Source organism: Ylistrum balloti, unplaced genomic scaffold, assembly GCF_031769215.1.
Source record: "Ylistrum balloti isolate Yb309-2 unplaced genomic scaffold, AGI_CSIRO_Ybal_v1 Utg370840, whole genome shotgun sequence".
NCBI lineage: Eukaryota > Metazoa > Mollusca > Bivalvia > Pectinida > Pectinidae > Ylistrum > Ylistrum balloti.
This window is the reverse complement of record NW_026782484.1, coordinates 946,492-966,142: the sequence shown is the minus strand read 5'-3', so window position 1 is coordinate 966,142 and position 19,651 is coordinate 946,492. Positions and strand designations below refer to the sequence as shown.

The 19,651-nt window shown below is 33.3% G+C and overlaps 2 protein-coding genes across 2 annotated transcripts; one reads left to right on the top strand and one right to left on the bottom strand.

The window, feature by feature from the left end:
- Positions 1-2,006: 2,006 nt before the first annotated feature.
- On the top strand, positions 2,007-6,736 carry LOC132558940 (uncharacterized). The gene is made up of 3 exons (XM_060223560.1): positions 2,007-2,214; positions 4,974-5,120; positions 6,363-6,736. The coding sequence occupies exons 1-3, from the start codon at positions 2,007-2,009 to the stop codon at positions 6,734-6,736; spliced, it is 729 nt and encodes a 242-aa protein (XP_060079543.1).
- An 839-nt stretch (positions 6,737-7,575) lies between these two features.
- Positions 7,576-19,568, bottom strand: LOC132558955 (ras-related protein Rab-38-like). The gene is made up of 10 exons (XM_060223579.1): positions 19,520-19,568; positions 18,501-18,613; positions 16,842-16,874; positions 16,142-16,238; positions 14,243-14,299; positions 13,993-14,025; positions 12,108-12,135; positions 10,927-11,001; positions 10,290-10,398; positions 7,576-9,415 (listed from the first exon to the last, which is right to left on the bottom strand). Exons 2-10 carry the CDS (start codon positions 18,571-18,573, stop codon positions 9,237-9,239), a joined length of 684 nt encoding a protein of 227 aa, XP_060079562.1. The 5' UTR covers positions 18,574-18,613; positions 19,520-19,568; the 3' UTR covers positions 7,576-9,236.
- Between the last annotated feature and the right edge of the window lie 83 nt (positions 19,569-19,651).

The window sequence follows — 19,651 nt, the reverse complement described above, 5'->3', positions numbered from 1 at the left end:
ACACTTTATTGGTAACTTTAATAACTTTAAGAAAGATCGATTCCTTGTGCCATTTGAGAGTTAATTGAGCACTCTGTGGAGCCGCTCGTGAGACTTCCAAGGCCGAAAATGTCTTTTTACTGAATGTAGCGGGAAAAAAACTGGCAATCTAAGATGTGGGTTTTTCAAGGGTAACGAACTCGGTGAATGGGAAAGACTTATTTGATCATTGGCCTGATTTATTTTGTGTGACGTCATATCTTCTGTAAATACATGTTAGTGGACAACTAACTTCAATTACGCACAAAATACAGCTTTAGCTGTCACAGCTATGAAATGTGTATATTATGATATAAAGTGAATTCTGACCCCACTCGAGTGAATTGTTGACGAGATTTGGTCTGGTATGACAAACTTGTCGAAAGCTTCATACAGGTAAGCATTCACCTACCTGTAGGTTATCAGTTTTCCCGATACGGGTGATATAGGGCAAGGCTCTGAGGACCTTAATGACTTCTACAACAAACCCGGGCCCAATATACAAATATACGTGTATCTTATAATGGCGTAAAAATTGAAAGAGAACTCCAATTTATAAAGTATTTTTAAAACGCATTATCCATTCACCAACATCTTTGAAAAGAAGATCTATTTAATAGACACTGAAAAAATTGTTATCAAAGATTGAAAATAAAAATAATTTTGTGAATAAACATACGTACGAAAATCTATGTAATGAATAGTGCCAAAAAGTTTCTACATTTATTTAAATGTGCTGTGGAGAGATTAACACTTACAGTAAGAAATATGTTGATTATGGAATACAGAGATTAGAATTATCATGTTTGAGAATTTGGATACTGTATTTGTGTACATGGTGCAATTTTATATCAATAATTCGAACTAATGCGTGTAGGTGATTACCTATTAATGAAAAGTACAAATAATTGCTGAGCAAAATATGTATATTTTGTAATTAACTAGACACCTATTCAAATAATAAATATAGATGTATATTCAAATAATAACAATAAAAGAAAGCTAGCTATGAGCCCCGAGTCTAAAAAAAGCCGAATTCCATTTAAACCACTTAATTACTTTTAAAAATGTAAATTTATCAAATTAAATAGACAAAACATTGACAATGAGACAACCATGTTAAATATATAGCTGTCAAAGAATTATTGACATAGCAAATTGTACCCCTGCCAATGTAGAAAACGGCCCCGTTATAAATTGTCCGCTTTATCATACCTGTTTACAAAATTAGGGCTTAGAACCTTTCGAATGTGAACAACTTGTTACTTGTCAACGTGCATTAGTCAAACGCCGTACGGCCTCTGCCAGTTTGTATATAGAAAATCTTTTCTTTCAGTGTGTAACTTTTCATTCACCCTTAGTCGTCATATCGCCTCGCTGATACACTGTAAAGGCAGTGAATGTTATCTTATAAGACCTCTCTCACAAAACTATGATACAGTCTGATAAATTAACGGGAAATGGTAAGATATGGGCCAGGAGTTTGAATTCTATGCTTCTACAGTTTACATTCAGATTGTAATCATTGAATATTTACCAAGTTCGTGCATGTGGTACAGGTACGATATAGGTACGCCTAGAGTCTACCAGCTACCGTAATAATCGTCATTAAAGTTGTGGATCGCTTTACGTTACTAGTAAGTGTTGGTAGCCTATCGATAGCTTCTCACCTGTGAGACCCTGGTATCAACACCACACTGTAAAGCAAGGTATTACATTACAATCGCTGCTACAAAGGACGCAGATAACATTAAAACGATGGAATGGTCATTAGGAGATGTCGGTCCCTTTGATGTATGTTAAGGTACATGTTTATTGGTGTTTACTACCAGCAGAAAAAGGACATGCACGTTTTAAAGGACGCAATAACATATTTCAATAGGTAGAATAAGATGTATCAAATATGTAGTGCACGTATTTTTCTAAAATTTCTACGTGTACAGAATATTTTATTTGAGTAGAAATTTGGAAATTTATCTAACCATGGTATGGGAAGTACAAAAGAGCGCTTACAGCTCGTGCCAGGCACTATCTTACTGGTGATAGGGTTTATACTAACTATTGTCGGAATAGCTTCTGCACACTGGTGTCATTCACAGGATAAAACTATATATATTGGACTGTGGGAAATATGTTTCCTTGTGAAAGAATCGGAAGTACAATGTTTCGAGTTCCGTGAACGGGATTATACGCCTAGTAAGTATAATACAATAATTCAATAAATACCATTTATAATGTAATATAATGATTTTCCTTAACTGTAATGCAGTTTCATGAATGTAGACCATAAACAGATCATCATGAGACACGTTATATCTAGTTATATGTTCATATTGTCTCTCATATTGAAACATGTTGTATGTACACATTAGTGTATATCATCTGCTATGCTGATTTTTCTTGCAATAGTATACATAGTGCCCACATCTGAGCTATAATGTGTTGCCATAGAGAAACAATTTCATGTAAATACTTCTGAAATAATTTGCACGATTACAAGTTGTTTAATATTCTAACGCACTGTTATACTGTAATACTATTTTCTCTAGAAAAATCATGTATTTAACATTTTGTCTTTTTGTAAGTACTCTATATGAAAAGAAATATTCTAAGGTCCCAGCCTAGAATTGTACAAAAACGAAACGGAATAGCATCTTTTTAACACAAATGTTACAGTTACGGTAGAGCTAAACAATGAATTTAATTGCATCATGCAACTGTGTCGTTCCTTCTATCATGAGTGATATTAGGGCCTAAAGCCTAGGATGCGACAAGGGAAAATGGCAAGATCTAGTTGGAAAACTGTATTAGTCACATAATTCAATAAATTTTATTTTCTTTATGTATCTTTTATCATTTTGTTTTTCAACAAACACAGTATGCTCTCCTTGTATAACATTGGCCTACAACCTCACTCTTGTCAGGATCCTGTGTAAATAACGTCAGAAGCTAATCAAAGATGTTAAAAATCAGTGTCATAAAAAACTAGTAAAAGTATATCATGTAAAACCAACATTTTATCCGAACAATTTATGCTATCATAACCAACATGGCGCACAAAACTTACATGAATTGCGTAAGAAGAAAGGTCAAAATAAAATAAAAAAAAACTAGTTTTTAAAACATGACCAGGATAGATAATGATCATACAATATCATATTTTTATAATGAGAATACAATATTGTACAACAAGTTTGTCTAAGTACTATTGATTTACATGGTAAATATACAGGTGCATGTGTGCTTATTCATACCGTATGTGCATGACCAAGTAAGTAATCCTTGTTTAACTTTTCCTGAAAAAATCAACTTGAGAGAACCTCACCTGTCAGTATCAGTCATTCTGTTTTTGGGGGCTTTTTTTTTTGGGGGGGGGGTCATTCAAATATTTGTTATTTATTGTTGTTTAATAGAAGTAAGGGACTGCTTCCTTTGTGTAAATACAATGTAGTACAAAGAAATAGAATATTTCTTAATGAGATCACTATGGCAACCCTATAACCTCATCATCATTTTCATTAACATTCATCCTTTGAAACCCTGTATTATGAGATTTGACATTTGACTTCTGGCACGTATTTATGTTTCTGTTTTATCTAGTTCTAAATTGTATTGAAACGTATTATTAAACTTGTGTTGTTTGGAAAATCTGTGTTTGAATAACTAAACTTTATACATTTGTATTTGATAGGATTTCACTTCATGTCATTAATCATGAATTACTTTACGATGTGTTAACATGACCTGCCATTTGTAACCATAAAGTATAGAAAGACGTAGCTTCATTAGGCTGACTTACATATGCACTGTGAGGTTTACTGTTACTGGTGATTTAAACCACAAAACCAAATCTTAGACTAAACCACAATAGCAGAGGTGTATTGACGTGTGTAGTAGTTTTGCTTTCACAATAGAAGGGAAACGGTAACGTTTACATTATACTTTTGGGATGGTAGAACTGTACTGTATTTTAGATCTAGTCTATGTCAGAGTAAAAGAATAAAATATAATTACAGCTGAGACAATTAGATTTAAATAGAATATAAACAGCTATGAACACTGATAAGGTTTCCCATTATTCCTTTTTTCGTCTATATCAAGTCATATAGACTGTTTTTGCCCAATCGCTATTACATACGATATCTGACCAAGTTGTATGAAACCCATTTTTGTCTACCGTTTAGAGAATTGTGAGCTCCCTAAAGTTGTTATAAACCAGGCTAAGTATAAATGTATAGACTATGCAGACAAACGATAACACGAAAAAGACTCGGTAAACATAGCTCACGGGACACTTTGTTTCTACTAATGTCTTCCCTTCGGTAATAAATTGTATAAATTACCGAAATATAACACGTATATCGACACTGTTTTAACGTAAATGCACCTTAACATATTTGCTGACCTCAGCTTTGTATTGCATTACAATAGAGACGTGTACTAGTCACACGATATCCCAGTGTATGTTGATATTTACGATGTTGATGATTTTAACAGTAAATCATACCAACAATGCTAGTCGTATCACGATTTGTACCCATTGTATGCTTATTTTATATCAGCAGTAAGCCCCTAAACTTGTATTGGTACTGTTCTTCACAAATAAATCACACAAATTGTTTAATGTCATCAACAGTCCGTGCACTGTCTGAGGATCAATGATAACATCTTAAACTACCAGTCCAACAATGTTTTTTTTTTCATACATTTTTATGTGTTCTTGGGTAGTAATGTCAAATATTCAAAAAAATTTAACGAACCTCTTGGTTATTAAGCATAAGAATATAAACGTAAAATGAGAAATTTGCTCTAGTTCTGGCATTCGGATTGTGCCGATCATTTGTTTTATTGTTTTGCTGTTTGTATAGTAAATAACTATTCAAATACAGCGAAGCAGGTGGAAAATATAGTAATTATTTCCATACATATCAGCCGCCATCTGCTCTTCATTGCAGTTATTGTATTCATCACCAGTGCGCTGTGTGTCATCTGCGCCATATTTGATTTTGTTGCTGTGCTTTGGGGTGTAGCAGCCATTTTCCAGAAGAAAAGACGTGCATTCAAATGGACACAGAAAGCGGGCATCATGGCTGCGTTTTCAGGTATAAAGAGACTTAATGGCTGTTAAATTGGTGTTCTGTTCTTGAAATGACATTCACTTGACTAAAGGTTTTTGATATTGCAGAACAACTGTAATAGTTCTGGGTAATGATATTTGTAACTGAAATATTCTTTCATCTGCATGTACATGAAGACATTATTCTTCGGCTGAATCGTCATCATTAATGCAAGCTAAGGTTGGGGATTTAATTTTACAACGAACTGACATGGAATGATCAATAACGACTTTTTTGATAAAATTTATTATTCAAGAACAAAAAATAAGTAATTTATTATAGCAGATATATATTGCTCCTGATTTCGGCCATTTCTCTTTGTCGCGTTGGTGGCGGCGCCAATGTAACAGTGCAACAATGCGACAAAAAATGCCTACGCGACAAAAGTACCACACAAAGGCGACTACGCGACAAAAAGGTATGTCGCGTTGGCAGGGTACTTTTGGTTCAGCAGGCGGATTTTGTCACACTGGTGTACTTTTTATTGTACTGTCGCGATGTCCCGTCGGCTGACAAAGCAAAACAGACGGAATAAGCCACCATAGACAGATGCTAGTAATTGAGGTATCATTCAGTTTAATCGTATAACTACCAAATGTAAATAATATACGTAAAGTTACAGAACCTATTAAAGACTGCATCTTCTAACAAAATCAGAAAAGTTGCATCATATTTCAAATACAACCGTAGAGAGGTATTAATTAAATATTCCAAGTTCCATTACAGTAATGAAACAGCATTTTTTAAATAAAAGATCAAACAGATCATCTACCTAAATAAGATAAAAATCGAAAGCCGTCTCTTGTGTGTACAATTTCGGTAATTATACCAACAAATGATGAAATAAACTTTATCATCTTCACATATTATCATGTGAGGACTATAAAGCGACTGTGTTAAGAATGCTACAATCTGCATCCATTACTCGAAACAAATCTAAAACTTAAAATAAATATCCCAATCACCATATCTTACTCATTACTGCACTGTATTGCCAATAACCTAAGTGATCCACGAGAACCCATTGATACAATTTTCAGCTTAAATGCATGTGAATACTCCAGTGACCGTAAAGATTTGGTTTCAGCAATATTACTCATAAGAGCGTACAAATGTGTATCAAAGTAAACATACATCACAGGGGCTTACAAAATGAAAATGAGCTTGAATTGGTCCTCTGTGGCACGCATGCTGGAATGACATCATTATTCATTATTGTTCTTCTAGATGTATTGGTGGTTATAGCTGTGTGCCTGTATGCAGCTTCATACGAAACAATCGAGTATCAGAAGATCCCACGATGGACGTCTGGGACAGACGTTAACCTTTCATGGTCCTTCTATGTCACTTGTGGAGCCGCGGTGACCATTCTTCTGGGAGCAACCATGTCCATCACCATGGCGCTGCAATCTTCGCCTATTTCTACTGTCCATGTGACGCCGATGACAACACACAGCCCATCACCTCTAATGCACCCGCCACCCAGCACGAGAATTCCATCCCCCTTCAGACTGCGTCCACGAGCGCCATCACCATTGCCATTTTCACGGGCTGCATTTCAAACTCCGAGGATGAATCATTCGCCCGTGTTGCCGTCTTAACATAGATGTGCTTGTGTGACAGACTGCTCGAGGCTATTGTTTTAATGATCAACGCCACTTGGTCTTGCCAGAATGTGTGATACAGTGTGTGGGAATATAAAAACAAATGAAGTTGCACAATCATCTATTTATCTATAAGAGGTGTTAATATGTGCGTTTTAACAAAATCCATGCAACAAAGAAATATGATTCATTCAATGATGATATGTTCACGCATGTGTTTTCATATCAAACAGAAAAAAACTAGTGAAATTAACACCTGTCCAAGGTCACAATTGTGATGATTGTATTGCAAAATTGTGGTGTCTGATCACAATATTTTCACTGATAACAATCATGGAGCAGAACTTATACTCGCTTGTTCGGTATAAGATTGAAGCCAATATATTGTCTAGATATATCAATGAACGAAATGGTTTACCATACTCGAGATTGTGCCATGAAGTACAGATATTCATATACGATTAAGATATCACATCATGATCCTCATATGGTACATGTAACGGGGTATTCATGTAATTCTTATTAAAATGAAATAAGAAATGGGACTTCACAATTTAGACTTACTGAAATGGTTTAGAGTAGCAAAATAACCACAAGGTGTTAACAGTATCGAGTGTAAAATTCCAGTCATTCTAGCAAAAGTCATAAAATTAAATTCCACTTTCGGCTTTGTGGAAATGCGAAATTATGCATATCAAAGTTAAACAAAAGCTCAAACTACCGACGTTTTACTGACATTTATACTTCATTTGTAAGTACCGAATGGAGAGTACGATTATAACATAGCCAGACATCGTCAACAGAAACACAACTACACAAAAGAAGAATCACATACGAATGATTTTCTAGAATTTTATTATCTGATAATTAAACTCTCTGATGTAAACATCTCAGAGTATTTCACAGAAAGATTTTATCACAAGTGTAAGTTTGGAGTCTTTCTTCAAATCTGAAGAGGACAATCTGCCCTCGCTCCCATACGCCGGCCGGAGTAAAAACATTTTGATTACTAAAAACAACATTCGTGTTAAAACTGACCATCAATGACCTAAACCCCAATATAAGCACCATACTCATTGTACATGTGGTGGTCATTAAAACAGGAATACATAACGAATTCCTCTGATACACGAAGCAAATATTAAACCATTACACATTAAAAAAATCTACATAAATAGGCGGATTTCTATTGTTGAATATTCCGAGAAGAAACTTAAAATAACACATGCACAACACCATGGCATGCACCAATAAGTAACATTTATAAACAAATTGATTGATCCCATAATTGTTATAAAATCAATAAGATATGCATCATACATTTAAAAATGACATTTACATTTTTAAAAAACATGAACTCTCAGCCACTGTAATAATATACTGAATAATCAAGGTGTGCTTTGCTTTTCTTTCAAAAACTTCAAATTCTATAGTTATTATAACATCTTACTGAATATTAATTCATATAAAATTTGCCACTCCACATTCTACAAAGATTAATCAGAGATAAGACAAAATAATGGCATATTAACTGTCAATAATGTCTCTTTTACATTAATTTGTATTTAATACAAATTACATGATGTGGCTTTCTCAAAAACATATGAATGTGCCATTATACGAACAAGTTATTCACGCTTCTATAGCAGATGTCAATTCTATACTACAATATGCATTAACTTTATTTATTTTGCAACTATCATAATCTGTTACAAAATTTTTAAAAAATATTGCTTTCGTGACATAAACTGTAAACCAGAGGTTCAAAAAACATGCATGTAACAGTAACAGCATATGCATAACAAATAGAATATTGCGATAAAAAATGTACAAAAGACACACACGTGAAAAACACCATAAGTTACAGGTAAATTTAGAATTAGAGACAGTAAAGAGTATATGAATTGCATCTTACAGATTTCTTCGTCCTTCTAGGAGAGGCAACTCAGGTAGGCCCAAAGTACACTAACCTCATAATTCGTAATTTTGATATATCTGATAATTCTCGAAAAACGCCAAGAACGTGTATATTCTGAACCATGCTACTATTCGCATAAATTAAAACGTGACATATAATCTTACATCAGCGGATATAACTTTATATTCTACATCATATTTGTAGTTATGTCTATCAGTAGACGAATTCATATACTACAGCAAATATACATAGCTGTATACTCCAGTGTGTCCCTGGACAGCATATATTACCAAAAAATATCATGAATACTACAGCAAATATAGATCTAGGTGTACCTCTCTATCAGTACATGGGACTGCGCTTATCAGTTTTTTATTTTAAACTACCATAATGGGCGTATTAGAGATCATGGTATAAAATGAAATGTACATATACATGTAATCACTCGTAATACTAAATAATACATTTTCAAAAACATCGCTTGATTTGCATGATTTTGATTGTGACGCTAATACTGCATATATCAAGACAGTGTATTCCTAGTAGACTATTCCTAAGATCTCCTCCACAACTCTTGCATCAACTACAACATCCACCGTTTTGCTTGTTGGTTCTTTTGTTATAACTCTCCTCTGTTTCGAACGAATCGTCGTAATGAGAAGTGTTGTTTTCTGAAGGTAAACTGATGTGTTCCGTAGGTTGCTGACTCTCGCATGGCAGTTCCAAAATGTGTTTTACTAAGTACCGCACAGCCTCACCTAGAGACAGATACATCTGATAAATTATACTGATTCATCTAGTGACATAAACATCATAAAATATACTGCTTCATCTAGACACAGATACATCTGAAAAATTATACTGATTCATCTAGTTACATAAACATTAAAAATTATACTGCTTCAACTAGACACAGATACATCTGAAAAATTATACTGATTCATCTAGTTACATAAACATTAAAAATTATACTGCTTCGTCTCGAGACAGATAATGTACATACTATAATTAAACTACTTCATCTAATGACAGATACATATTATAATCCTCACCGTCGCATCTCGGAACAGATGCATAAATGTCTAATTTAAACTGCATCTTCTAAGGTCAGAGACGTGATTATAATTCATGCTACCTCGATTCTGGATATATAGATATTTTGAATCATACAGAGACAGGTAAAAGTTATAAATTGTATTGCCTTATTTCGGAACAACAGCAATAAATAAAGTATAATGATTCAATTAAGAACAGACAAGTGTTACAACTGACAAATACGTATTTCTTAATTAGACCGATTCATCTAGGAACATTTACGTGTAGTAAAACATGGAGGAGCCGAGACCCACGGTTTGTACAAATTCGACAAGGAAGGCTTCAGACCAAATTTGGACAAATCCAAATCATTTCTACAGAAGCATTTAAAAAATTATCTCCTTCTGGTCCCATCCCTCAGTTCTCAGAGGGTCACACTCACAAGTTATATAAAATGGTGTTTACTAAAGGTTGTTTCTGATCAAAGTTGGTCAATATCCGCTCAATCATTCATGTCTACGATACGGCATAAACTCACTTTGGTTATTAAATCTTTCATGTGCAATGGAAATTTATTGCTGATATCACTCCACTTACTGATGTTTTTATCATCTTTTGCTGATGTAGGGAACCAGCCGATAAACTGATGCTCTTTACAAAACTGATCAATTTTGTGTGTGTCAGGATCCATGCCTTCCAAGTCACACTGAAGCACAAAGTAATCAGTCAGATGTACAGGAATTGTACGATGGTTAGTGATCGAATGAACTAATATCATAAGGAATACACCTAATATACAAATCAAATATCACTACAGTAATACAATAAGACAGCAAATTAAGGTCATAGGCATTTTTCAAAACAAAACAAATATACAAATTCACAATTATAACTGTCACATTATATCAAAACTGGAAGTCAGGGGTTCATGAGAATTTCAGATCAGTTTTAAAACGAGCATTTATTGTGATAAAATGCATCTATATATTGAAAAACATCGCTCAAAATGATACGAAGCACATGTAACGAAGATATGGGAAAATCTGAATAGATATGGAGATTTATTCAATAGACTTATGCAATAACTTCACATTACACGAACCCAACTGTGACTGTTGGAAATTAGTAAAGCGAGATGCAGAACATTGATAACTGAACAAGACTACTAGACATGGAAATAACTGATTACGTGACAGACACAGAAAGAAACATCTAATTGTTCCATTTCACTCACCTTATTGGCCAGCAGCAAGACTGGCACTGGCTGTTCATTGGCTAACATTACTTTAGAATTGACGTCATTAAGCCACTGCAAAACAAATATAACGCATATACGCAAGATAGTCCTAGTTAAGACGAATCCCTAAATTTTAAGGCGTCTTCTAAACTTATCAAGGTATCACTATATAATTCCTATAAGACAGTTCCAAAATATTTTGTACAAAAGTCACCCTCGATACTCCAAGGGTTACGCTCACTACCGCTCACTGCATCCCTGGAACATTTCATGTGCAAAATTTAAGGTTCCATGTGGACAAGACAAGAAGACTCGTTTGATCCTTTGATGCACATCCTCGTATGTTGTACTGGCTGTGATTGTTTAGAAAAGGACCAATCAAATTACTTCGCTGATGCCTTAAACTTTGTCAGGGTGTGTTCCAGGGGTGCATATAGTGAACATGACCGTAACAACTGGTGTAACGAGAATGTATATAAGCGCAAAAATAATCTATCCAAAGTGTGGATGTTATAAAAAGATATTTTGATGAAAAACAATACAGGGGGATTTGGAACTCCAGCTCGGACATATGAAATTGTATGTTGCATGAACTGGAGCGTCATTTCTAAACGTCATGAAACAATTTAAACATAAATAACCAACCTCTGGGCCATTAAAACTGTCGGGATTGGTGTTCACGATTGTGTAATCTAATGATATACATTCGTTTCTCCTGACTCCCTTAAATCTCTGATAAATCGTTTTTTTTCATATTTTCTACTACTTAACACAAACACAAGGAGGATAACACTTATAATATCCTTTCAATTCATCATATTGAGGGCAAGTTATATATGTAACACTAAATCAACCAGCACTTCTTCATAAAGTATTCATAACATAAACTTCAGCAGTCGTAAGTATGAAGCCACCCTACTGATCACAAACACCATAGAGATATTGTAAAAAGGTTAACTTAATAAAACATTACTAGGGCTTACACGAACAGAAATTTACCTTAAATTAGCTATAACGTTTAATTGTGTTCTATATCACTTGATATAATGGGTATGAACAGTTGATAAAGAAGGAGAACATTCGAACGGTTTTTTCAGTATTACAAGGCTTATGATGCAAGCATAGATCGATCTCGCATGTAAAACTTAATCTATTAAAACTCAATCAATCACTCTTACCTTCAACACGGAATCAAATGTGGCAGGTCTGTGAAATATAAAACGAGACAATAAAGGGCGTGTCAATGTTTAAATAGCCATGTCTTATAGCGCTGGTATTCTGGCGCCACATGCAAGTTAATGAAATTGTAAAAGTTCCGTAATGTAAATAATATATTGATTAAATGCAATTATATTGCTACACATTTTTAATGTTTACTTCTCGCACTGTTACCAATATCAAGGTTATATTTTATAGATAGATAGATCGCAAATCGCAAACAATGTGGCGCCATACATGAAACTTGAATCTAGCCAATAGATCTCAACTTAGGAGCATGTATCGCCAATCAGATGACTTATTCAATAATCTTTCAACTCAAAAAACTTGGTCGTCGGCAATATACTATTCAGAGTTCCTATGCCATTCAAAGAATATATGAAAAGTATTGGCCCAGAGAACACACCAATTCTATATCCTTCAGAAAAACGTCTAATTCCTGTTTATCATTCCACAAAGGTCAAAAGAAGAGAAATAGGCCAGCTAGAACTAACGTTGAATAATGTCTCCGTCAGAAACTATCATACAGATCCATACACTCTTCCATCAGCACTTGTACACCAACATTCGCCGTATAGGACAAAAGGACTACATGGCCAGATCAGAGACATATATAACAGGTGTTGTGAGAAATATTGAAACTGGACATCATTTTCTTCTGTAACATCATGTCTCAGTTCATTGTCGAAACAACCAGAAAATTAAGAATAGAAAACCGAGCGAAACATCGTAAAATCAAACTCTGCTCGTCGGAGATAATAAGTTAACAGATATTTTTGGGTAACTGACAACAACTACATTAAGAATAAAAAACGCGGGAAAAAAGGGAAGGAAGAACAAAATAAAACATACATACATACACACATACATACACATACACACATACATACATACACACACACATACATACACACATACATACATACACATACACACACATACACACATACACACACACATACATACATACACCCTCACACACACACATACATACACACACACATACATACATACACACATACATACATACACATACACACACATACATACATACACACACATACATACATACACCCTCACACACACACATACACACATACACATATACATACATACACATACATATACACATACACACACATACATACATACACACACACATACATACATACACCCTCACACACACACACACACACACACACACGCACACATACATACACCTAAATATACATTGTATATGTGAATATACAAGATTCTATTAGAAGTGCCTTAATTGAGAAATAATGTTCCTAATGGAAATGCCCTTAATTGACTGACCATAACCTTAGGATTGAGCATGAATTATAAAGGAATCCCATTTATTACAGTCGCTGCATAGTAGATTATATGTAGCTTCGAATATTATGATCTAACAGCAAGGATATTGTCTAACACCGAGACAGTTAGGATTGTAACTAGAGCAAAATTGCCGTTAATTAATGATAATATTTAACTGTAAAAGTGTGCAAATGTGTGTGAAATTTGTCACTGTACATATTTTGTGATTATCAATAATAATGTAAAAAACATCAAACAGAAAAAAAAGAAAATTGCAGTGAAAAAGCTTAAGTGAACAATATAGAGTGACAATCCCAATGTCTTAAAAATAGTGCAACAATGTGTTAATATAATTCCATTGCTTCTAAAATTGTGTAACAATGTGTTAATATATGAATAGGTGAAAAAGTGAACGAAATAAAAACAATTATGATGCTTTTAAAATATTGCCAACAATGTGTTAATATAATTCCAATGTCTTCAAAAAATAGGCACAACAATATGGATGTGTTAATATTGAGTACCTACCTGGACAGATCAAAAACAATTATTGCACCAATTCTGAAATGATTCAAATAAGATATTATTTTATATCTACATGAATAACCACAAATAGTTGAAAATGCTTGATTATATGTACTGTCACACTGAAATATCACATCCATCCATGCAGTTTAAAAGATTGTTATTACTATCTACCAGTAATTATCATTACTGTTTATCCAGTTGACTAATATAATATATCAATTACAAAATCATAAGTCTATGATATACCTACGCATATTTGTAATAAACTCTTGTCATGTGTCCAAATCGTTCATGTCCTGCTATATCCCTGTAAAACAGTAAGTCATACTAAAGATTTGTAACATTTTCAAAGGATATGATGTATTAAGATGATGTATTTCTAACTTGTACACAAAGTATTTTGGTTATTGGTTCTGACATTGAAAATATTTGAAATGTCTAGCAGAGTTTTGTTTTTTTTTATTTATATTATCCCTTATCAAACAGAAATACTTTTGGTGAGCACCTACATGTACTCTCTATTATTGTTTCTCAAGATTATTGTGTATCGTTTGGTTGTTAAAGTGTATCTCCTCTCCAATTGGTTTTTTTTTTTTTTTATTTTTCCTTCAATTCTTCCATAACCTAAAAGTATTGTTATCCATAAAAAATTGAGCATCACACTCAATATCAGAAATAAGATGAAACGATAATAATGAGGGGAAAAGACAAAAACTGCAGCTTAGTAAGAATATGGGTTAGAAAAACATATCAGTATGCTAGACATTCTATTAGGCATTCCTAAGTTTGGTCCAGGTAAATAGGCAAACACCTATTCCAGTATTGGACTGTGGATCTTAAATTTAACATAAAACACTTCACAACAATCTAACAACAATCTAACAACAGTTTGTTTGGTCATTTAAGTGAAAATCCTGAAACCTGATAGAAGACGAGCCATTTCCAAATATTCAATAAAATCAAATGAAGGGGCATAACTCTTCAAGAAATCAAGAAGGAGCTAGAAGTCTTGAATGAGTGAAAAACTGCTTTTCAAAAACTTATAAATATATACAATATGCGCATATTGACTATATAGAGAACCAGTGGAAGCTAATGATTATGTTATGAAGTAAATTAAATATGTGGCACATCTTTATACTATGTTCTGCAGCCATGACTTCAATATTTGTATCATACACCAATTTTTCAACTTAATCAGGATACATCAATTACTCAGTCAAAATTCAGTTCATGACAAACTATCAACTGATCAACATATTACTACTGTAACGAACTTATACATTTAATAATAAAATTTAACAGTCACACAGACTTTCCTTCTACAGTATTGTAAAGAGTAGGCCTGTCCCTTCACCTTAATATAAAATTTTGTACAAATTTCCCAAAATATCATTGGCTATTGATTCTACAATTCAAATTGTGCGTTTCTTTTTTTGTTGAGTATATATAACTGTATTTCGAAACTCTGCACAAATAGATTAAGGAATGTTTCAAATATCTACAGTAATACTTGGTTCATCAACTCAATTAAAGCTCATATCAGTAGTATATGTTACTAATGTGGAATAATGAGGGTAAGAAAAAGCTGCAGAGGAAAAAAACCAACTGTTTGAATTCCAAATTGTATATTGTAATATTAATACACATAGGGTATATAGCAACACTGTAATAAAGGGATGTATATGTTTTTACATAATTACATACAACAAGGAGCACTTTTCCTATTAATTTCTGTGCCTTAAAAGCTGTAGCATGCCAAATAATAGTGTTTACTTGTGAATTTATGTGCCATTTCACCATCATTAAGTTGTGCACATAAACAACATCCTTGTAGTCCCATTTTGCAAGCAAAATGCAGATGTGTGTTAAAATAGGAATTTTTGTTTCAAGTGAGGGAGGAACTCATTGAAGAGACATAATCAAATACACAATATGATAGAGAGCTAATGGCTGCATTGTGTCAATTAGAGTTGGATCTATGTTAACAAGTTACAATAAGTGGTATTTTATTCCATCATCATTACAGAAAGGTGATTCTTGTTTCAAATCTTGTATGATAAGGTCAGGGAAAGTGGCATGTTTTTCTAAAGGACCAATTAACAATGCACAAATTTACTTTGTCTGAAGGGAAATAACTCTTACCCACCATAGTTGCATGTTGACTTTAGTGTTTTCATCCCAAACAAGTGACTTCAATGCAAAATCTACACCAATTGTTAATTTGTAGTTTGGAGAAAATGTTCCTAAAACATGAGGAGATTTAAAAAAAAACAATAGTTTCAAAAACTTATCAAAACAGTCAAATTATCAAAACTAATATACTTATTATAAAAAGTGTAATATTCAATTGCAACAAGTCTACTTGAGTGTTTTAGAAATGTTATATTTTGGAACTTAAATAAGGATATAATAGGATTTTAATTTCCAATATTCCTAGTCATCTCAATTCCGACAATCTAACACTATGTGAAGGACCAGAAAAAATTCAAGTCATGATCTGGTACTCATATACTCAACGTTCAATTCTTTAAAGTATCATACTGTAAGACTTATCATTTCTTGTCAGTAACAGTTGTGATGAAACAGAAAAATATACTTGGACTATAACAATCTGTCATTGCAGTGAGATAAATTCAAAGGCATACTCACCACAACAGGTGGTTGAATGTAATACAGGCGTAATTACAATGATTACATGTATTCATAATGCTATTGGTTAGTTTCCATGCATTGTCAGCATGCAAATTAGATAAGTGAAATCAGTTGTGGTATTGTGATTTTACTGTTTCCACATACATAGCATCTGATATATCCACTAGACAGGTGATGTATAGATAGATACAAACCTTCGGTATATCTTCTGATGATGGAAGTTTTTCCTGATAAGAAAAATCAAACATTGTATGATATTAAATTATTGAGCTCCTACCATAAATATTTATTGTTTTATTGAAATTGAGAAAAGAAAGCTGAAAAATAATAATAACATATCTACCATATATTAATATACCCGCTTTGATTTTAAGAATCATTGACTTTAGCCTCAAGTTTTCAGCATCCTCCAATGCTTAAGAATTTAAAGCTTCGGATTTCATCCCATGACATTTGTAACATATATTAGTACAAAGGCGTAGAAGTCAATCACTTCTTCAGGTCCTGAAGAAGCCCCAATAAGGGGCAAAACCGGTCGACAAATAAATTTATGAACCAAGCCTCTTTGCCTGTTGTGATTGACTTCTACGCCTTTGATACTCAATTTTCCTTCAATCACCCTGCATACTTTCAGGTATTCAGACAAAAAGGGGAAGGATCCTACTAACCTCAAACCCAACCACACCCGGTATTGGCTCTACTACCCCCCTCTATCATATATTAGTACATGTACTGCTCTCTGCCGGCAATTCAGCTTTTGATAAGTATCACTATGGACTGGTTTAAGTCTGTTGTTAGAGTAATTTGACCAGATAGGTTGTCCTGATACAGTTTGTCTAGCATGTCCATATCACAACATTTTAGTATGATGGCATGTTGTATAGCTGTAGAATATTGCATGCCAGATATATCTATCTAATGCTTCTCTTAAATCATTTTAGTTAGAAAATGTATAACAAAGCATTGAATACAATGGTACATTAACTTTCTTTCAAAAATGGTTCCTAAAACATTCTACTTATTTACTGAGAAAGAAATCAAAGTTTATCTTAATACCAGAACAAATTTTCTGATTATGAGTGTCTAATGTTATGAAATTACCTAATTTTCTGTTGATGGTTTACGTAATCAATAATTTGGAAATTTTTATTTAAGACATTTGTTACCATTCATGTTGATGCACATTCAAATTATCAACAGCAAACTCATATAGGGAATATAAGTCTAGGCAATTACTTAAGATTTTAATAAAATTAATTAGTAAATCAGATTCCCATTATAAGATTTAATGGGTGTCTTTCAATTTTCCTTGAAACATACAATGAATCATTAGTCAATAATATATTATGGTATGGTGCAATAATGCCACTAGCAGTCTTAAAAATTAAATCATTCTTGATAACAGGCGTGTAATGTGCATGTATGTACTGCATCGACAAGGGATTACAGTAAAACAGCCTGCAAACATATAATATTCAACTGTATATATATGTACAATGGTATTTTATTAATCAGCTAAGCAACAAGAAAGTAGCATTTGGGTATAAATGGGAAGATTTGGGTTATTCGGCGTGCCGTTGAATTATGGAAGTTGATATATACATTGTTCATTGTCAATGTATTTGTCAGTGTCCTAAACCTTACGTGACTGTCATATTACATGCAGTAGCAAAGCAGTGGGTTCATAATACAGTACACGGTGCAGACTGGTCAGCTGTTGAGTGTTAGTAGACATTTAAAGGAAGTAAAAAAATGTCTTACTTGCAAGAAACAGTTCGTCATGAGGAATTCTATAGTTTATACAATGTTTCTACGTCTGTTCAATATATACGACCATTAATTTACTCACTTACCTACTCCGAATTCTCCGATCACTAATATTTTATACAAATGTTCATGATTGCTACCAGGAGTCGACGCCGCCATCTTGGATTATCATGTGATATGTAGGTCACGTGATCACGATCTTCGAAAATGAAAGTAGAAAACCGATAAGTTAACCAGAGTTCGCATAAAGAAATTCAATTATATAAATATTTACATATATAGATATAATGCGAAAATGGCATGAAAATGTGGTAGAAGATCGAACGATATAAAATGTTGACATTATTAGTACATGCTGCGGTTTAATGCGCAGGTCACTATGATAAGTAAATTACTTAATTTGCATATCGTATGCAAATACTTACAACAAAAATATGCAAGAGTGACTACCTTAGAACGACAAAAAGCTTAAAAATCTTGTCAAACAAAAGCTCAACATTTCAGAGTTATATGACGTGATAAGCGCCGCGTTACGAGCCACATCCCCTAGAACATGTAGGAGAGTTTGAATAACCTGACTGTGTGAAATGTTTTATATATTTATTTTTCACTTTAACTTCAGTCTATTCTATCATTTTTCTTGGAAATTTTCAAACAATTATAAAGATAAATTGAATATGTCGATCTATGTCTAGTTGTTTTTCTGTGACATATCTTTCGATTAATGTATTTTTATGCTCTTATGCATTCATATTCCTCACATAATAAGACCCCTCGCGCGCATACATCCGGGCTAACAAGAGTGATATTTGTTTCGCCATTGTTGTAAAATAAATAAAGCTTATATATATTTATATTGTGAATATATATTACCGGTAAGTATATACATTACCTAATATGTTCATGTATTAGAAACAATAAATTAAGCACTCCTCATATATGATAGTTAGTAGTGCGATGTCGCGAAATCAATGCTTTATTATGTTCTACTTTTTGTACACGTGCTCGTATGAATTACTCACAAACACTTTATCAGTAACTATTTGATATTATATATCTGACATCCTAAATATATCATAAATTATCAAATCATCAGATGATGTACCTAGTATATCCAAAAGGATCATGTTCCTGTATATTACGAGGCCTTTATAATTCCATGAAGTACAGTATAAATATCACACTGACTTCCCAAACTTCCATCACTGTACACGTGACACAAAAATATTGGTGTTGT

Excerpts from the sequence above, each read along its gene's own strand:
- LOC132558940 (XM_060223560.1), top strand. The coding sequence starts at position 2,007 with ATGGGAAGTACAAAAGAGCGCTTACAGCTCGTGCCAGGCACTATCTTA. Across the intron at positions 2,215-4,973 it reads TGAACGGGATTATACGCCTA|TTATTGTATTCATCACCAGT; the intron begins GTAAGTATAATA and ends TCTTCATTGCAG. Across the intron at positions 5,121-6,362 it reads CATCATGGCTGCGTTTTCAG|ATGTATTGGTGGTTATAGCT; the intron begins GTATAAAGAGAC and ends TTGTTCTTCTAG.
- LOC132558955 (XM_060223579.1), bottom strand. The coding sequence starts at position 18,573 with ATGGCGGCGTCGACTCCTGGTAGCAATCATGAACATTTGTATAAAATA. Across the intron at positions 16,875-18,500 it reads GATCGGAGAATTCGGAGTAG|GAAAAACTTCCATCATCAGA; the intron begins GTAAGTGAGTAA and ends TTTTCTTATCAG. Across the intron at positions 11,002-12,107 it reads CATTTGATTCCGTGTTGAAG|TGGCTTAATGACGTCAATTC; the intron begins GTAAGAGTGATT and ends TTTGTTTTGCAG.